Source organism: Staurois parvus, unplaced genomic scaffold (genome assembly GCF_062004578.1).
Source record: "Staurois parvus isolate SC_StPar_1 unplaced genomic scaffold, SC_StPar_1.0 ptg001451l, whole genome shotgun sequence".
NCBI classification, from domain to species: Eukaryota; Metazoa; Chordata; class Amphibia; order Anura; family Ranidae; genus Staurois; species Staurois parvus.
In genome coordinates, this window is record NW_028319247.1 from 626404 (window position 1) to 645775 (window position 19372).

Genomic DNA, 19372 nt, shown 5'->3' on the forward strand with positions numbered 1-19372 from the left:
CTGTTGGACAATAGTGACAGATATGCAGTGGCAGTTGGCTGTGTGAATGTGCTCGGTTTACTCCAATGCTGTAGGACAATAGTGACAGATATGCAGTGGCAGTTGGCTGTGTGATTGTGCTCGGTTTGCTCCAATGCTGTTGGACAATAGTGACAGATATGCAGTGGCAGTTAGCTGTGTGATTGTGCTCTGTTCCAATGCTGTGGGACAATAGTGACAGATATGCAGTGGCAGTTAGCTGTATGATTGTGCTCTGTTTATTCCAATGCTGTGGGACAATAGTGACAGATATGCAGTGGCAGTTGGCTGTGTGATTGTGCTCGGTTTATTCCAATGCTGTGGGACAATAGTGACAGATATGCAGTGGCCGTTAGCTGTGTGATTGTGCTCGGTTTATTCCAATGCTGTGGGACAATAGTGACAGATATGCAGTGGCAGTTAGCTGTGTGATTGTGCTCGGTTTACTCCAATGCTGTGGGACAATAGTGACAGATATGCAGTGGCAGTTAGCTGTGTGATTGTGCTCGGTTTACTCCAATGCTGTGGGACAATAGTGACAGATATGCAGTGGCAGTTAGCTGTGTGATTGTGCTCGGTTTACTCCAATGCTGTGGGACAATATTGACAGATATGCAGTGGCAGTTGGCTGTGTGATTGTGCTTGGTTTATTCCAATGCTGTGGGACAATAGTGCCAGATATGCAGTGGCAGTTGGCTGTATGATTGTGCTCAGTTTACTCCAATGCTGTGAGACAGTAGTGACAGATCTGCAGTGGCAGTTAGCTGTGTGTTCTCCTACATCTATCTGAAAGCTGGAAGTTCTCTGTATCATAAAGGAACGTTTCTTAGTAGGTAAAGGTCAGTGAGTAATGTTCTTGGATGCGGAGAGAATTATTCATCATTTCTTAATGTTCTTTCCCTTTGGTAAATGGGAATTCCTGGGCAGTTTATAATGGAAGTATAACGTTGAAATCTTGCACGCTTTTCAGGAGATTTGGAAATCCCGGGAGTCGGTTATTATGACCGGGAAGCTGTATGGGATATGTTTACTCGCCGGCCACTTTATTAGATACACCTGTTCAATTGCTTGGTAACACAAATTGCTAATCAGGCAATCACATGACAGCAACTCACTGCATTTAGGCATCTAGATGTGGTGAAGATGACTTGCTGAAGTTCAAATTGAGAATCACAATGGGGAAGAAAAGGGATTTAAGTGACTTTGAATGTGGCATGGTTGTTGGTGCCAGAAGGGCTGGTGTGATTATTTCTAAAACTGCTGATCTACTGGGATTTTCATGTACAACCATCTCTAAGGTTTACAGAGAATGGTCCAAAAAAGAGAAAATATCTAGTGAGCGGCAGTTGTGTGGAGGAAAATGCCTTGTTGATGTCAGAGGAGAATGGGCAGACTGGTTCAAGATGATAGAAAGGTAACAGTAACTCAAAAACATGAAAGCATGGATCCATCCTGCCTTGTATGGACGGTTCAGGCTGGTGGTGTCATGGTGTGGGGCAGATTTTCTTGGCACTAGGAAGGTGGACCGAATAAAGTGACCGATGAATGTATCTGTAATATTTTCAGGACCAACTGCTGGGACTGACTTGGACTTAAATGGACCTTCTGGACAAAAAAAATGTTGTTCTATTTTACCTCTATGGGAAAGGTGAAGCTTTCTCACTACCCCTGTAAGGGGTTTTTGTTGTCTTCCCCCACCCCCATTGTACAGGGCAGTGGTAAACAGCTCACTGTTTTATGGAGACGTCCTCATCTTCTGTTGGGAGGAAGACTGGATTGTCACATAGTGTAGAATGAGGTCCCTTTGGCTACTACAGATGAGCTTTATTATCTGTTTATAATGTTTGATCAGATTAGAGCTATGAGTAAATGCTGTTCTGATAAATATTTGTAATGCTGTTGAGCCAGTTTTGTGATTTCACACTACACCATAAGGACAAAATAAATATTTACTGTAGAAGCCTCCTATTTGTCCTGCTCATTGGTCATGAATGAGAAGTCTCAAACAGCTAAGGTCCTCCTGGAAGCACACATCTCCCCTTCCAGCCCCCACAGCCTGAAAGCATGGTTAGGAGGTAAGCCCCGTGCAGTCTGTTTGGCTCACCTTGCATGACCTCTGATTGCAATTGATTGTGGCAAAACTCAATTTGATAGTTAAACCAATAGTATTTAATTCCATTGAGAATGGGACGTGGATAATAGATGTTTGAAGGATAAATGTGGGCTTTACAAGTAGGACTAGGGGGAAAACTTTCTTTTTCATTTTGGGTAGAGTAAGGGAGGGTTATAACCCCTGTCCGGTTTGTTTTTGCCATCTGTGTCCCATTGGGGAGATTTCCCTTCACTTCTGGTCCAACAAACAAAACAGGAAGTGGGAGGAAATCCCTCCACAATGAGGAAATCCCTCCACACCACAATGAGGAAATCCCTGTTTGTCAACAGATCTAGTGTCCCATTGGAAAAATGTCCCCTCGTACTTTTCTGGGGACAACTCAACATTTGAGATTTTTATTACTTTCAATGATAAAAGTAAACATTACAAACAGTGTGTGTTAATCTTTCTAATAGGGGCACAGACAGCAATACAAAGGGTTATAATCCCTCTCCACTCTCCAAAATTTAAAAAGTTTTGTGTTTAGTTATACTTAAATATATTATTATTCTTTTTTTTATCTCTTTGTTGTAGCATTTATGTGATGCTGTAGCTGGCCAACATTGGTTGTAAGACTGAGAACTGAGCGATCACATCACTATTGTTCAGTTCTCAGTCTGTTCAGAACGGAGAGCAGTGACTGTTAATCACTGCTCTCCGCTGTGCTCCTCCAGCACTCATTGTGGCAAGCAGAGCTGGCTTTGGCTCTCACCTACGTGCTAGAGCCAGCCGTCAATCAGGAAGTAATGTGGATGCTGACATTTTTGTCCCGATCCTTCCAGAACCTGGCAGGGCTCTTCACCATCAGATGATAGCAGGCAATAGCTCTCGATAAGCTGACTGTGGGTCAAAGAAGGACAAAAGTAATTGTTCTGTGACTCACAAGAAGTGTGGCAAAAAAAAAAACCTTTCATAATATCGTTTAATTTAGCATTAGAGTGAGGGCAATGGGTAAAGTAAGATCACCTCCAGTGTATGTTGGTGTCTTGTTGGAGAGAGATTCTTTACTTCCTGTTTTGATGGCAATCAGAAGATGAGGAAAAATCTCCCAATTTGTTAAAGTGAAACTACAGGCAAAACTTTTTTCTGTTTTCCCATTTTGAATAGCTTAAGGGAGGTTTCTGATGCTAGTAATTTATTTTTGCCATCTATATCCTGCTGGGGAGATTTCCCTTCACCCTCTGTTCCATAGCCAAAACAGGAAGTGAGAGGAAATCCCCGCAAAGTGAAGGAATCCCAGATTGTCACCAGTGCTAGTGTTCCCATTTGTACGTTTTCACCTCTTACTGTTCTGGTGTCCACCCAATATTTAGAATTTCATTTTAGTTTCACTTTCTGTTTGTCATGTTTACCATGATTGTTGAGAGGATGAGAGGACACAGACCGCAATCAAAACCTGACTGGTGTTCTAATCCCTCTCCACTCTATCGAAAACTAAAAGTTATACTTTAATCATTGTCAAACCATAACAGCCTCTCTATCTCCCTGAACCCTGATTAGCATGCTGTCTGGGCACTTAATCCCGATTCCCCATAGATCCAAGTACGAAAGCATCACCCCCAGCTCCCTCCAGATAGGATGTGTGTTCCTTCCTATGGTAAAGCTGCCCATACGCATGGACATCCAATCATTGTTCTCTTTCTCTACGCTTGTATAAACTTCGCAACATTTGACAACTTGTAATGGCTAGAAATTAGAAATCTGTCATTGACCCGAAAATGTGGTGTTACTACTCTGTGTAATTTAGAGAGGGAGTAAGGAAAGATCTGATCAACTTTAAGTCAATATGCTTGTATATGATATATATTAAAAATTATGGGCAGAATAGTGACTGAATGATTAGCATTTCCGCCTGGCAGCATTGTTGTTGTTGGTTTGAATCCCAACCACGCCACCATCTGCCTGAATGTTCTCCCTGTGCCCGTGTGGGTTTCTTCCGGGTACTCCGGTTTCCTCAGTCCAAAGACATGCTGGTAGGTTAATTGGCTACTGTCTAAGTTTAGTCTAGTAAGTTTGAATGTCAGTTAGGGACCTTAGATTGTATGCCCCCCCACATATATATACATAATACACACACATATATATATATATATATATATATATATATATATATATATATATATATATATATATATATATATATATATATATATATATATAGCTGTGTAAATTGGTGGCGCAATAGAATTACTTGGTAGTAAGAATAATATGTATAACTTATTTAATGACGTCTCCATAGAATGGGTTCAACCGGTGGCATATTTGCAACAAACTAAATTTGTATTTATGAAGAAAGCTGCCATATTGGATTGGTGCTGCAATGTCTCTTCTGGATGATGGCGGTGCCTTTTGTTTCAGGCCCAGTGGCCTGTGAGGTGTATGGAGCTGTGTGGTAGGAGCATTGCTTCAGAGCCACAGTCTCTTGATGACAGGTGACCCTGTTGTGATTTTCTTTTTTCGTTTTGTAAATAATATGCCTTTTCAATATCCAGTCACCTAGAATGTAGTGGAACTCTTCTCTGACCTATATAAATGGTCCCTCAAAATCTGCCGGGAAATGTCTATTTCTGTTCCCTGCCGCTCCTGCGGGTTCCTCCTTCTGATCTCACACAACGGCAGAAGAGGGCAATGATGTAAATTCAGAAGAGGGCAATGATGTAAATTCAGAAGAGGGCAATGATGTAAATTTGGAGAGATGAACCAGAGCAAGCTGCTGGGAACCACAGAGATCCACACTTCAATAGTGTTGGTTTCCCTCACTCTGGTCATTGGGAGGGGAGTTTGTTTCCAGAAAGGTTGAGGATTTACCGCCATCGTCTACAGTGGGCTTTAAAAAAAAAAAAAAAAAAAACAATTTGTGACCGGGACTGTTTTTTTTTTTTTTTTTGTGTTTTAAATATAGATAGGATGTGTTGTGCAGTCTGGAGGAAAGGATGAAAAGGATATTGTTTGTGTTAGTTTGATGTTTTTTTTTCTTATCATCCAAATTGTATCTTGTGGTGAGTTATCTTTTAGAGCTGCTCATTGCAATGTCTAGACAGGCCTGGTGCAGCCTCAGTCACCTCGGTGCTTTCTTCATGGACAGGTAACTGCAAAGTGTATGTAGGTTCAGCTTTTCTTTGTTTTAAATACCATTTCCTGTTTGTGGGTGTGTCCAGTCTTGTCGCACGCCCACACGCCGCACAGACTACACTGCTATGCTTTATGCTTTAACAATTTAGAAACATTTCTGTTGCAAGCAAGTTTTTGTACGAAGGGCAAAATAATTTCTGGGTTGTTCTGGTGCTAAACAGCAAAATGATATATATATATAAAAAAAAAAATTTTCTCAACTGGGCCTGCTTGTGACCAGTGTGATCACTCTGGTCTTCGTGGTGCTTTGTTTATGGTCATGAGGCAAAGAGGGAGGGTTGGAGTGTTGTAAGTGGTAGCAGCTTATCGACAATATCTTTTGTGATCTGTCTGAGATTTGTTTGGATGCTTTGTGTGAGAGGGCTGTTGTATTGCGGTTTCATATGCTTTACGTAACACTACTATGGATAGGAGGGATCTAAGCATGGGACGGTTGTGGTCTTAATGACAGAAATGGATCCGGGTTGAGTGTGTGGCACGTCTAAGGCCACAGTCCAGGCAAGTGAACGAGAGACTATTTTTCAAAAACATTTAGGTACTTTCCAGACTCTGCCTCTAGTCCGCAGTGTAGGAAGTAAGTCCGCCTCATTGATACAGTACTTTTGAGGTTGGAATCTGAATCTAACATTCGAAAAAGTCATCACTGAGGTATGCATGGTTGATATACAGATCTGTAGTTGACGACTCTCTAGATGGTGGGTGGGAAGACATGGTGACTTTTTTTCTTTTTGATGGTTTGCCTTCACGTACACTGTCTTTAAAAAGTGGTGATAAGTGATGTTGGGATGTTAGGCTGACTTCATCCAAACAGATCCGTATACACAGGTGCTTGGTGAAGCATCATCCTTGGGTCTTGTACTCTGCAAAGACAACGATGCTGCCCTCATTTTGGATCGCCTTCCCATGATACCAATCATCGCTGAGTAATATTGGGCCAAGACCACAGTACACAGTTCCATGGAACCCTGGTTGAGAAACCCTGCTTTTGTTGGTAGGTTTAAAGTTCGAAGTTCGTTTGGCTGTACTTCTGTGGATCGCAGGAGTGCAGTTCGTTCTGTTTTAGTCTAAAGCTGAAGTCCGCTGTTGGCTGACATCACAGAGCTGGTTCAAGCTGGGGAAATATCCTGACCATACAGGCAGGAGCCTGGAATGGCACTTTGCTTAGCCTCTCAGCGATCCGCTGGGGGGGTGGGGGGTGGGTTGTGAATTAGAGCTGTAGTTCCATTTTTAAGTGGAATAATGCTTGAAATGTGACCGGTCCAAAAATCCTCCTATTTAATCCTTGTCTTTGGCAGTGCCAGTCATGTGATGAAACGCTGGTCACATGATCTCAGGCTTGGATAATGGGTTCTAGGAAGCATCACTACTTTCTAGTATTTTTTTTGGAGAGTTAAGTACCAAAGTTGGAATTTTTTGCCGTTGGTATCCTTTTTGTAGTGATTTACACTCTCTCCTTTTTGATTAATAAAGGAAGTGAGGGGAGATCTCACAAATGGTGGAGCAGGCATCATTTAAATTGTAAAAGCGGTCCTCCCTGGATTTGGGCTGTAGGACAGAATTGCTCAGTCAGCATCTGATGGGCAGTGCTGCAGCATTGCCATGTGACCCACACAAGCATTTGACTTCTTGCTCTTTTGGAGCGTTTTTTTTGTTTTGTTTTACATTTTGGGGCACAGGTCTGCATTGAATGAGATGAGGTTGCTTATAGAAACCAGTTGCCTTTTCAGGTTTTTTGCTGATGCATGGTGGATGTCTGATTTATGGTCGTGGGTTTTTTGCACATTACTGGGTTTTAAAGGTCTTTTAGTGTCTAGCTCATTTCTGCGCTGGTGGTATATGATGCTTTTGGGTACTTTGTAATAATTGGGTGATGCTATAGTCCGATAACAAGCCAATCATAACCTTTAAGATTTACAGCTGAGAAGGTACAGAACCCTTTTTTTGACCTTCTGGGGCTCCATTAGAAAGATTTTCCTCACTTCCTGTTCTGGTATTCACTGGACAAGAAGTAGGAGGGAATCGGCAACACAAATAAAAATGCTTTTCATTATTCGAGGAAGACTAGAACTCCTGCCAGATTTTCATTTCTGTGACCGGAAGTGATGGTAAATTGCTCTGGAGGCCCATATAGCAGTATTACTGGAAGCCATTTTTCAGGAATTCCAGGAGGTGGGGTGCACCATGGAATGACAGTTGAAGCAAAGAGAAAGCATCTTATCTGTTCCTTTCCCCATTTTTAGCTTGGAGTTACTGAAATAGGTAGCCAGTTCATTGTATCTAGTGGGTAGGAGGTCATTCTAGGTAGCTTCTACCATACATAGGGATAAATATAGTTAGACCCCAGGTGTATTTTTTTCTTCAGCCCCTTGGATCCTGGGATTTGTCTCGTCTTGACTTTTTAACCTTGTTCCAGTTTTCACACTCGGGTCCCTTTGGGCCCATTTACTAATTGCTGAAATAATACCTGTTTATTTGGTTCTGTAACCACCAGTTGCATTCAGACCTGTGTCAAAACATGACTGTCTAGATGTCACAGGCCACAGATGGCTCTTATCCAAGTCATTTTTTTTTTTTAATGAAGCCTGTTGGTTTTTTAAAATAAAATGTTTGTGGTCATCATTTATGAACAGACGTTGTTTCTGGATAGCAGTGTCAATTTTTTTTTTGCTGTAGTAAATGTCCAGATGTGACGACATATAAACAGTTTGTAAGGGCAGCAGGTTGTACCCATTGTCTTGTATTTGCTTGGATAACAACTATTATGTGCGTTGTGCTTGAAAGTTGAATCTTGCCTTCAGATACCTTCTGTGGACATTTTTTTAGTGATGTTTCTCCCAGTTGGATCTGTAGTATAATTGAGTCTTAAGTGACCAAACCAATAACATTGATTTGTTTCATCTATACAGTTGGAGCCGTGGCCTATGAGCGATGAGCCTCATTACAGGTTTACTCTAAAAAAAAAAAAAATAAAGGTTTACCAATACCAGTTGGAAGTCCTTATTTGGGTTGCAAGTATAGCGAGGTGTGGAGCTAAAGGATGGAAATATGGTTCTCATGAACGTGCTAATTATAGGACTGAATGATAGGAACTATAACTCAAATGCGGAGGCGTTGATTACCTTGTCTCGAATATGGATCTGGCACGAATCTGGCCTTCCAGTACTTCTTCATGAGAATTCTCCTCTAACTGGCCCCCTGGCCATCCAGGACCTCTTGCTGAGCAGTCTCATGTTGTCTACCCCCTGGCTCTCCAGTGCCTCTTGCCTTCTAGTCTACTTTAATGGGCCTGCTGACTATCCTGTAGCCTCCTGGGAAGTGTTCTCCTGTAGTCAAGCCCTTTGACCATCCAGCATCTGTTCTGAAGAACCCTTGGCCATTCAGGGCTTTCTGTCGAGCAGTCTCCTGTTCTGTAGGATCCTTGGCCATTCAGGGCCTCCTGTCGAGCAGTCTCTTGTTCTCTAGGATCCTTGGCCATTCAGGGCCTCCTGTCGAGCAGTCTCCTGTTCTCTAGGATCCTTGGCCATTCAGGGTCTCCTGTTCTCTAGGATCCTTGGCCATTCAGGGTCTCCTGTTCTCTAGGATCCTTGGCCATTCAGGGCCTCCTGTCGAGCAGTCTGCTCTACTCTAGGATCCTTGGCCATGCAGGGCATCCGGTTTAGCAGTCTGCTCTTCTTTTGGATCCTTGGCCATCCAGGGCCTTTTGTCCAGCAGTGTCCTATTCGCTTGGACCCTTGCCAATCCAGGGCATCTTGTCGATTAGTCTCCTGTTCTCAAGGATCCTTGGCCATCCAAGTCATCTTGTCGACCAGTCTCCTGTTCTCAAGGATACTTGGCCATCCAGTGCATTTTTTTTGGAGCAGTTTTGTTCTCAAGGATCTTTGGCCATCCAGGGCCTCTTGTCAAGCAGCCTCCTGTTTTCATGGGTCCTTGGCTATTCAGGGCCTCTAGTCGAGAAGTCCCCTGTTCTCAAGCATCCTTGGCCACCCAGGGCCTCTTGCTGGTCTCATGCTCTCTGGCCCCAAGACCATCCTGAACAGTCTTCTACAGTTGTTTTAATCTTCTTAAATGTTTTCAAGCACAACTACTTGGATTCCTTTCTTCTCTTTTTTTTTTTTTTTTGTTTTCATTGTAGTTGCTATTGGCAGCAGCAAGAAATGTTCTCTTTAGCAAGCTTTTCATACAGCAGTCACCCTATGACCGGTGCCTCCCAGCAATCAAGGCTTTGCGGGGGATACATAATATTTTTGTTAACATAATCTGAGATGAACGTGCATTAATATATCATTCTGGATTTAAAGGTGAAGTAGAACTTGGAATAAGGTGAAGGGAAAGTTTAGAACACAGATTAGGTTTTAATTGTTGTGGCCCTATTGGGTGAGTTCCTCTTTTTTTTTCTTTCTTTGTACCCTGTAGGGACACAAATACAGGGAAATCCAGTACTTGACAACTATCACTGGTAAAGGATAAGTGAGGGGGAAGTAGAGGAGAAAAAAGGAAAAGACCACCACCAAGCCCTTTCAGACTATGAGATGTGTGTAGGCCTGATTAGAGGGAAATAGTACTTTGGAGGTGTATTCGTTCTGGCGGTGTCATGGCTGTGATCTGTAGTAGGAATGTGCTGGGTTGTGCAGCGTCTGTATCTGATGCTATAGCTGCTCTCTTCTTCCATTCATGTTCCTTTAGCAGGTTGTGTTATTATTGGAAGGGTGGTCCTGTCACCTCCCGCTGGTATACATCGCAGAAAAGAGCTCATGGTATCTCATTGCAGTGTGTGAAAGTGAGGATGTGGTTTCCCTGGAAACACCCTGCAACTTCGGCAGAGATGTGAAAAGTTTATAGAATGCGACAGCGTTCTTCCTGGTGAGTGTTAGACACTTCATCGTTATCAAGAATCTAGAAAGGCCAGCAGGCGCGATCAGGGAACCGTCATGAAGTAAAGCCAGCTTACTTTAGAATGTTAAGTCTTGATTTCTGATTTGTTACAAGAATTTGCAGCTATTTGTCTCTCAGCTTTTCAAAGCTAGTCACCTATCCTCCTTTATCAATCTCTAGATTATTGGGGAGCATTCACAAAACACCTTTTTAAAGCTTAACTCCAGGCCGAAAAAACGAAATATCCAGAAGAAATATACATATGCAAGCTGCAGATCTGCCAAAGGTTTTGCATTTCTCTCCATCCAGTCCTGTGATTTACACAGCTCTGCCATACAACACAGCCAGGCTGATGATGGCACTTATGGTTTACAGTGGTACCCTCCTTCCATGACCAGACTGATGACTGGACAGTGATAGAGCAGCAGCAGAGTGACAAGGTCATCTGCTCACTTCTCCTATCAGCATGTTCCTTGACCATGTATTTGCACACAGCACACCTGATGGCACTTAATTCTGTCCCTTCCTCTCTGACCTCTGCTATACAGTGTAGTACAATATTATTATTCATGAATACAGAGCTCAGCTTGATGTACTTGTGCAGCATTCCTTAAAGTGTTCCTAACCCCACAACAGTACAATCCGTGTGTAGATGCAGTAAAGCATGCTTGTTATATCCACTGTGGAACCTAAGGGGTTAATCCTCTGCATTGTGCACAAATGCTGTTTGATCCTGTCTTCTCTGTTCCTCCCCTTATCTCCTGATAAGACATATTGTGTGGAGACACTGCACATGCTCCATTTGGTGTGCATTGCTAGGGAGGTTTTTTTTTTTTTTTTTTTTCTTTGGAGAGTGCATGTGATTAGAAAAGGGCCAATTGGCACTGCCCAGAGGTCAGGGGTTCTGCATCCTCCAAGAGAAAACTACTCCTACAAGCTTTAACCAGTGCTCTGCTGGACACTGATAGATGTCACAAGACTGCTATATACTGCTGATGGGAAAAGGGATTTAGCAGTTTATATTTACTAAAATAATTGCATTTCTATGTTGTGTGTACTGTAGGAGACCAGATATAGTGAATGCAGGGTCCGGGGAGAGCGAATATAGTGAATGCGGGGTCCGGGGAGAGCGAATATAGTGAATGCGGGGTCCGGGGAGAGCGAATATAGTGAATGCGGGGTCCGGGGAGAGCGAATATAGTGAATGCGCGGGGTCTGCGGAGAGCGGATATAGTGAATGCGGGGTCCGGGAAGAGTGGATATAGTGAATGCGGGGTCCGGGGAGAGCGGATATAGTGAATGCGGGGTCCGGGGAGAGCGGATATAGTGAATGCGGGGTCCGGGGAGAGCGGATATAGTGAATGCGGGGTCCGGGGAGAGCGGATATAGTGAATGCGGGGTCCGGGGAGAGCGGATATAGTGAATGCGGGGTCCGGGGAGAGCGGATATAGTGAATGCGGGGTCCGGGGAGAGCGGATATAGTGAATGCGGGGTCCGGGGAGAGCGGATATAGTGAATGCGGGGTCCGGGGAGAGCGGATATAGTGAATGCGGGGTCCGGGGAGAGCGGATATAGTGAATGCGGGGTCCGGGGAGAGCGGATATAGTGAATGCGGGGTCCGGGGAGAGCGGATATAGTGAATGCGGGGTCCGGGGAGAGCGGATATAGTGAATGCGGGGTCCGGGGAGAGCGGATATAGTGAATGCGGGGTCCGGGGAGAGCGGATATAGTGAATGCGGGGTCCGGGGAGAGCGGATATAGTGAATGCGGGGTCCGGGGAGAGCGGATATAGTGAATGCGGGGTCCGGGGAGAGCGGATATAGTGAATGCGGGGTCCGGGGAGAGCGGATATAGTGAATGCGGGGTCCGGGGAGAGCGGATATAGTGAATGCGGGGTCCGGGGAGAGCGGATATAGTGAATGCGGGGTCCGGGGAGAGCGGATATAGTGAATGCGGGGTCCGAGGGAGAGCGGATATAGTGAATGCGGGGTCCGAGGGAGAGCGGATATAGTGAATGCGGGGTCCGAGGGAGAGCGGATATAGTGAATGCGGGGTCCGAGGGAGAGCGGATATAGTGAATGCGGGGTCCGAGGGAGAGCGGATATAGTGAATGCGGGGTCCGAGGGAGAGCGGATATAGTGAATGCGGGGTCCGAGGGAGAGCGGATATAGTGAATGCGGGGTCCGAGGGAGAGCGGATATAGTGAATGCGGGGTCCGAGGGAGAGCGGATATAGTGAATGCGGGGTCCGAGGGAGAGCGGATATAGTGAATGCGGGGTCCGGGGAGAGCGGATATAGTGAATGCGGGGTCCGGGGAGAGCGGATATAGTGAATGCGGGGTCCGGGGAGAGCGGATATAGTGAATGCGGGGTCCGGGGAGAGCGGATATAGTAAATGCGGGGACCGGGGAGAGCGGATATAGTGAATGCGGGGTCCAGGGTTTAGTAACACTTCAATATATACAGCTGGTTAAGGTCTTGAGGTGCAAAAACTTCAGTGCCATCCAAATGAAACGGTCTCTTTAAGGGCCCACTTTTTCCCTTGACTCCCATATACTGCCTAAACCTACCTCCCCCACCCAACGCCTTGTTCTTCCACAACTGGTGAGAATCCAGGTATGGTGGTGCGTAAGGCCTGCTACACTGCGTCACTGCCTGGCCTTACTGGCCGGTAGCCAGTTCCAAGGTGGGATGCCACAGACACTGTTGGCTGCTTCTGAGGAGAGAGGCGCTAGCAGGTAAGGTGAGTACATGGGTGAAGAGGGATGTCCTTTGCAGATACACATCACTTCACTGCATGGGCAAGGTGACAATGGAGGTTATTTACTAAAACTGGAGTAGCTCTGTACAGAGACCAATCAGCTTTCAGGTTTTTATTGTCAAAGGTTAACTGAACAAGGTGAAATTATTAGCTGATTGGTTTCTATGCAGAGCTACTCCAGATTGTGCACTCGCCAGTTTTATTAAATCAACCCGATGTCTTTAATGAATATACAATATAAATGTAATTATAAAGGGAAAGTACCTTGTGCATGGCAGACTTGGCAGCATCTGGTTATAATGGGCTCTAGGGGTATATACAGTCTTCACTTTGTAGCCTGCGTTGTGCCGGTTGTGGCGAGGAGTTCAGTGTGGTTTACCTGCAGTGCAGTGAGCGGAAGTTGCCGCAGGGATTGATTGTTTCGCTGATTTGAGCCTGAACAACTTGGAGTTTTCAGGAGTTAGAGAATGCCTTCATCCACAGACCTTCTTAGTTCAGTGATTTTTTTTTGATTTTTTTTTTCCCCCATTGGATTTGTAGGTTTTTCCTGTTTTAAATATTTCAAAACAAAGTTTGTTTTAGAATGCTCATTATGTTTGTTTTTCGTTTTATAAATCAGTTTGTTGTATATCTTTTCTCTAGTGTCGTGTTTTTTTTTTTTTTTTTTTTCCAAACCAAAAAGAAAAAAATCGGTACTCTCCTCTGTTGCTAGGCAACAGTCAGCATCCCAGAAGTAGGTTGATTGCAGGAGATGTACAGTGCTGTGTATGACCAGTCTGGCCAGAAGGTCTACCACATGTTTCTATAGCGGCATTACAGTTATCCCAATTTTAAAAGTACCCTCCAATGAAGCAATATGAGACTGTCATGGAGGCTGCCAAAAATGGAATTGTATCTTAGCAAGTTGGTGTGTTTGTTTTTTGTTTGTTTTTTTTCCTCATCTCATTGTGAAAGTCAAATGTTGCCAGTTATCTATAAATGTTTTTTTTTTTTTTTTTTGGCTGCTCAAGCACCCTTCAATCTTGTATGTATGCAACTTTTCCAGCCTTGTCAGCCCTCCATCGGTCTTGTATGATCTAGAACAGCCTTTCTCAACCAGGGTGCCTTAAGGTGCCTTAGCAAAATGTCTAAAAATTGGCAAAACCGTCTATGCAAGTCAGCGGGTGGAACACACCCGCCTTTTAGTTACACAAAGCCACAGGTTTTCATAGTGTGCTATTATGACCTTCTGGCCACCAGCATCCTGACAGCCAATGACATCAGTTGATAAGGAGGATGTCGGTTGCCTGCACGGCATCCTAGTTTGACCCTCCCCCGCCCGTCTACGTCAGTTCTGGGGTCACATTGGCTCGGTGATGGAGAAAAACTGAGGGAGAGGAGAAACATAGGCATACTAGTCAGTACAAGTGTACAAAAGTGTATTTGTTTTAGAAGCGTAAACCATCTCTAATGTTGGGTGTCCTACATGTGTGGATGTGTTTTATATAAAACTATTTGAATAGTTGTTCACATTTTAGAATGGGGTGCCTCAAGACTGTCCATGATTTTAAAGGGTGCCTTGACTGAAAAAAAGGTTGATAAACGCTGATCTAGAAACAGGTTTGTTGGGTGAACTCGGAGTTGGTTTTTATCTTTATGGTAGTTATAGAAATGTTCTTCATTTCCCTTGACCTGAAAGGTTCGTATAGGTCCAGCCAGGCTCTGCTCGCAGCTTGTGTCTGCTGCGTTGTGCAATATTTCACTTTGATCCCGGACGTCTGTGACTCCTTCATATTATGAAATCTGGTGTTATGTGCCGTATGACATGTACACCTGGGTTGCTCTAATCATCTTCACATTAAGACTGAACCTGGCCTACAACTAAAGAGCACACCTTTACCTTCTCTGTCACATGTAAAGTCCTCCAGGAGCTCGCTGTACAATTTACAGTGCGGATTTGCACCCTTTCCTTTGAATGGGGCCTGCATTTTTCAAAGCAAGCATGTCAGGATTCAGATACTCCTTTTTTTTATTTTTTTAAAATCAGTCAGAATCTAGAGAAATTGTGCATGGCGACCAGTCAACTTCCACCCTTCATTTTCAAAGCTTCATTGAACAAGCTGAAGATGGATGATTGGTTGCCATGTATAGCTGCTCCAGGTTTGATCACTTCCCCCTATGTGCCTACGTGTAATAAAGACTCCTTGCCTTCCTCTTGCAAGATGCTTTACAGCACGGGTGTCAAACTGGCAGCCCTCCAGCTGTTGCCAAACTACAAGTCCCATGAGGCATTGCAAGATTGACAGTTACAAGCAGGGGCGGACTGACAACTCATGGGGCCCCTGGGCAACTGGAGATCCTGGGGCCCCTGCGTCCTCACTAACACTTAAACCACACCCAAAAAAGCCTATGAAAGGTATCGGCATCTCATGGGGCCCTTTACTGACCTTGGGACCTCGGGCAGTGCTTGAATGGTCAGTCCGCCCCTGGTTACAAGCATGACTCCCAAAGGCAGAGGCATGATGGGACTTCTGGGATGGGGCCCCCAGTTTGACACCCCCTGCTTTAGAGTTACCTGTACATGCATACAGGTCTCGGTACGGGCAGAAGGACATTCTGGGTTTTCTGCCGCAATCTACTGCAATCAGAGGTGTCTCGTCTACGTTTCTCTGCTGCCCCTTTTGTGCTTTGTATGCCATACTGTGTATCACCATTGTTCTTAATGCTCCAGTTTTTCATTGGTTCCTGGTGCTAGACCATTGGACAAGTATATTAAATATCCATGAGGGAAGATAAATTAGCGTAACGTCACTCTCTCAATCAATATTGACTGTTTTTATGCTTTATGCTGCTAGCATTAGTAAATAGGAAAGCATATCCTATTTACTTGTTTTTACATTTCTTCTGTTACTTCCTGGTTTCTGGCCTAGGCAAATTATGTCATACAAAGCAGGGGGGGTTCTCATTTTACTCTATGGGTGAGCTAAGGGCAGATTGATTCCGGGAAGAATCATAACATAAGAACACAGCTCTTACTCCGCAGGTCCCGAGTTTCACTTGGAAGCCAAGGTCTATCTGCATTGTATATTCGGATGATAAATACGCCTAAGCATAACATACAGATCTTTTTAAAACCGTTTTCTGTTATTCAAGAGAGTATTATTGTGAGGGTGCCTACCTGCCTATGTACTTACCTGTCCAGAGGAAGTAACAACAGTGGTGCTGCAGGATACCAGTGGGGTTATAGTGCCCAGGATACCAGGCTGAAGGGAGTACATATACAGGGAGGATCCAGAGGTGATCCAAAAGGCTTTGTGGTCCTGTGGGGTCGCCGAGCGGAGGTGAGAGGCCATTGCAGCCATTTTTAGGATCACTTATCGGTGTGTTGTGCATCCACACTGTATATGTTGTATGACCAGGAGTGAAGCACCTTGTCTTTTTGTTTTCACAGAAATTGGACTTTTTGCACTATTGTACTTTTTGTTATAATTATTTTTTCATGTATATTAATATTTTTTGTATGTCACCAGAATGTTTAATATTTTGAGTGATTTTTATCCCTTGATAGGGATTCACATTATTTATAATTTTTAATCAATATAGGTTTGTGTCCCAGTTTATTGGGTACCAGGGGTCACGTCAGTTGTATCCCTATGGGGATTGTGTTCACATTTATTATCATCATTATTATATCACCTTGTATAGGCCACTTTATTTGGTCCAATTTTAGGACCTTGTGTGGTTTTTAGCACGTTTAGTCACTTTTTTATGTTATATTTATTGTATGTAGCGCTACACTATTTTATATTGCAATATTCACCTTTCTTCAGTTACTTCCTGGTTTCTGGCCTAGGAAAATTATGTCATACATCGCAGGGGGGGTGCTCATTTCACTCTATGGGTGAGCTAAGGGCAGATTGATTCCGGGAAGTAAATGCTACATGAACCATTTGCCTTTACTTGAGATGACCACAGCCAGAAATGTCAGGGGGAGTTTTTCAAAATGATTTCTCAGCAAAATAAAGCCTAGAGACATGGATGGATGGGGGGGGGGGGGGTTGCTTTGCATATTAATGATTTAAATAGCATTTTTGATTGCTTTGCACAGAGTAGGAGTTGGGTTTGAATATTAATCTGAGTTTTTGGTCTGTGGTGCTCAGATGCAGTGTAGTTCTGTTTTTTAATGTTTTTGGTTTTAAACAGGTGATCCTAAAGCCAAATTTAGTTTGTTTGCTATGCGTAATCTTTTGGAACCCACTGATACTTGATGCCCCCCCCCTCCCGTGTAAAGGGTGAATATGAAAGTTCAGTTCATTATGGTATGAGAAAGATGATGTATATTAGGAAATACAGTCAGGTCCATAAATATTGGGACATCGACACAATTCTAACATTTTTGGCTCTATACACCACAATGGATTTGAAATGAAACGAACAAGATGTGCTTTAACTGCAGACTGTCAGCTTTAATTTGAGGGTATTTACATCCAATTCAGGTGAACGGTGTAGGAATTACAACAGTTTGCATATGTGCCTCCCACTTGATAAGGGACCAAAAGTAATGGGACAATTGGCTTCTCAGCTGTTCCAAGGCCAGGTGCGTGTTATTCCCTCATTATCCCAATTACAATGAGCAGATAAAAGGTCCAGAGTTCATTTCAAGTGTGCTATTTGCATTTGGAATCTGTTGCTGTCAACTCTCAAGATGAGATCCAAAGAGCTGTCACTATCAGTGAAGCAAATCATCATTAGGCTGAAAAAACAAAACAAACCCATCAGAGAGATAGCAAAAACATTAGGCGTGGCCAAAACAACTGTTTGGAACATTCTTAAAAAGAAGGAACGCACCGGTGAGCTCAGCAACACCAAAACACCCGGAAGACCACGGAAAACAACTGTGGTGGATGACCGAAGAATTCTTTCCCTGGTGAAGAAAACACCCTTCACAACAGTTGGCCAGATCAGGAACACTCTCCAGGAGGTAGGTGTATGTGTGTCAAAGTCACCAATCAAGAGAAGACTTCACCAGAGTGAATACAGAGGGTTCACCACAAGATGTAAACCATTGGTGAGCCTCAAAAACAGGAAGGCCAGATTAGAGTTTGCCAAACAACATCTAAAAAAGCCTTCACAGTTCTGGAACAACATCCTATGGACAGATGAGACCGAGATCAACTTGTACCAGAGTGATGGGAAGAGAAGAGTATGGAGAAGGAGCTGCTCATGATCCTAAGCATACCACCTCATCAGTGATCATGGTGGTGGTAGTGTCATGGCGTGGGCATGTATGGTTGCCAATGGAACTGGTTCTCTTGTATTTATTGATGATGTGACTGCTGACAAAAGCAGCAGGATGAATTCTGAAGTGTTTCGGGCAATATTATCTGCTCATATTCAGCCAAATGCTTCAGAACTCATTGGACGCCGCTTTACAGTGCAGATGGACAATGACCCAAAGCATACTGCAAAAGCAACCAAAGAATATTTTAAGGGAAAGAAGTGGAATTTTATGCAATGGCCAAGTCAATCACCTGACCTGAATCCGGTTGAGCATACATTTCACTTGCTGAAGACAAAACTGAAGGGAAAATGCCCCAAGAACAAGCAGGAACTGAAGACAGTTGCAGTAGAGGCCGGGCAGAGCATCACCAGGGATGAAACCCAGCGTCTGCTGATGTCTATGCGTTCCAGACTTAAGGCTGTCATTGACTGCAAAGGATTTGCAACCAAGTATTAAAAAGTGAAAGTTTGATTTATGATTATCATTCTGTCCCATTACTTTTGGTCTCTTAACAAGTGGGAGGCACATATGCAAACTGTTGTAATTCCTACACCGTTCACCTGATTTGGATGTAAATACCCTCAAATTAAAGCTGACAGTCTGCAGTTAAAGCACATCTTGTTCGTTTCATTTCAAATCCATTGTGGTGGTGTATAGAGCCAAAAATGTTAAAATTGTGTCGATGTCCCAATATTTATGGACCTGACTGTATCTGACTGACGATGAGCTTTTTAAGACGGATATTTCTGAAAATGGCCTCTTGGTTATGTTTAACTGGCTATGTATGACTCCTTGTACTATAGGCTCACAGGTTTTTGTTTTTTTTTTTTGCTCTTTGCATGTTTCTTAACCAGCTTTGTGTTCTCTTTGCCAGGTAGTAAAAATGTTCCAACTTCCTGTAAATAACCTTGGCAGTTTACGGAAAGCCAGGAAGACAGTGAAGAAGATCCTGGGGGACATTGGCCTCGAGTACTGCAAAGAGCATGTAGAGGTGAGTCTCTTCCTGGGTCTGTTGGACCGCCTCACTCATCTTCAAGAGGACCAGAACTATGGAAGCTTTGACAATAATAGGCAAGCATAAAAGGCTAGTCTCTGTTCTAGCCAGTGGTCTCCCTGCAGCTGATCTTTTCCCCCATTACAGACTTCCCATGCCTTTTTCTCTACAGTCCTGGTAGAGA

The 19372-nt window shown here is 43.8% G+C and overlaps 1 protein-coding gene across 2 annotated transcripts in view; it reads left to right on the forward strand.

Moving 5' to 3' along the window:
- The window catches only part of ADNP (activity dependent neuroprotector homeobox), a 42698-nt gene that overhangs the window by 14036 nt on the left and 9290 nt on the right, over nt 1-19372 (forward strand). For both annotated transcript variants that reach the window (XM_089662267.1, XM_089662268.1), the window contains exon 3: nt 19069-19185. In XM_089662267.1, the coding sequence (XP_089518393.1) occupies nt 19078-19185 (108 nt within the window). In that variant the 5' untranslated portion in view covers nt 19069-19077. The remainder of the gene's footprint in view (nt 1-19068; nt 19186-19372) is intronic.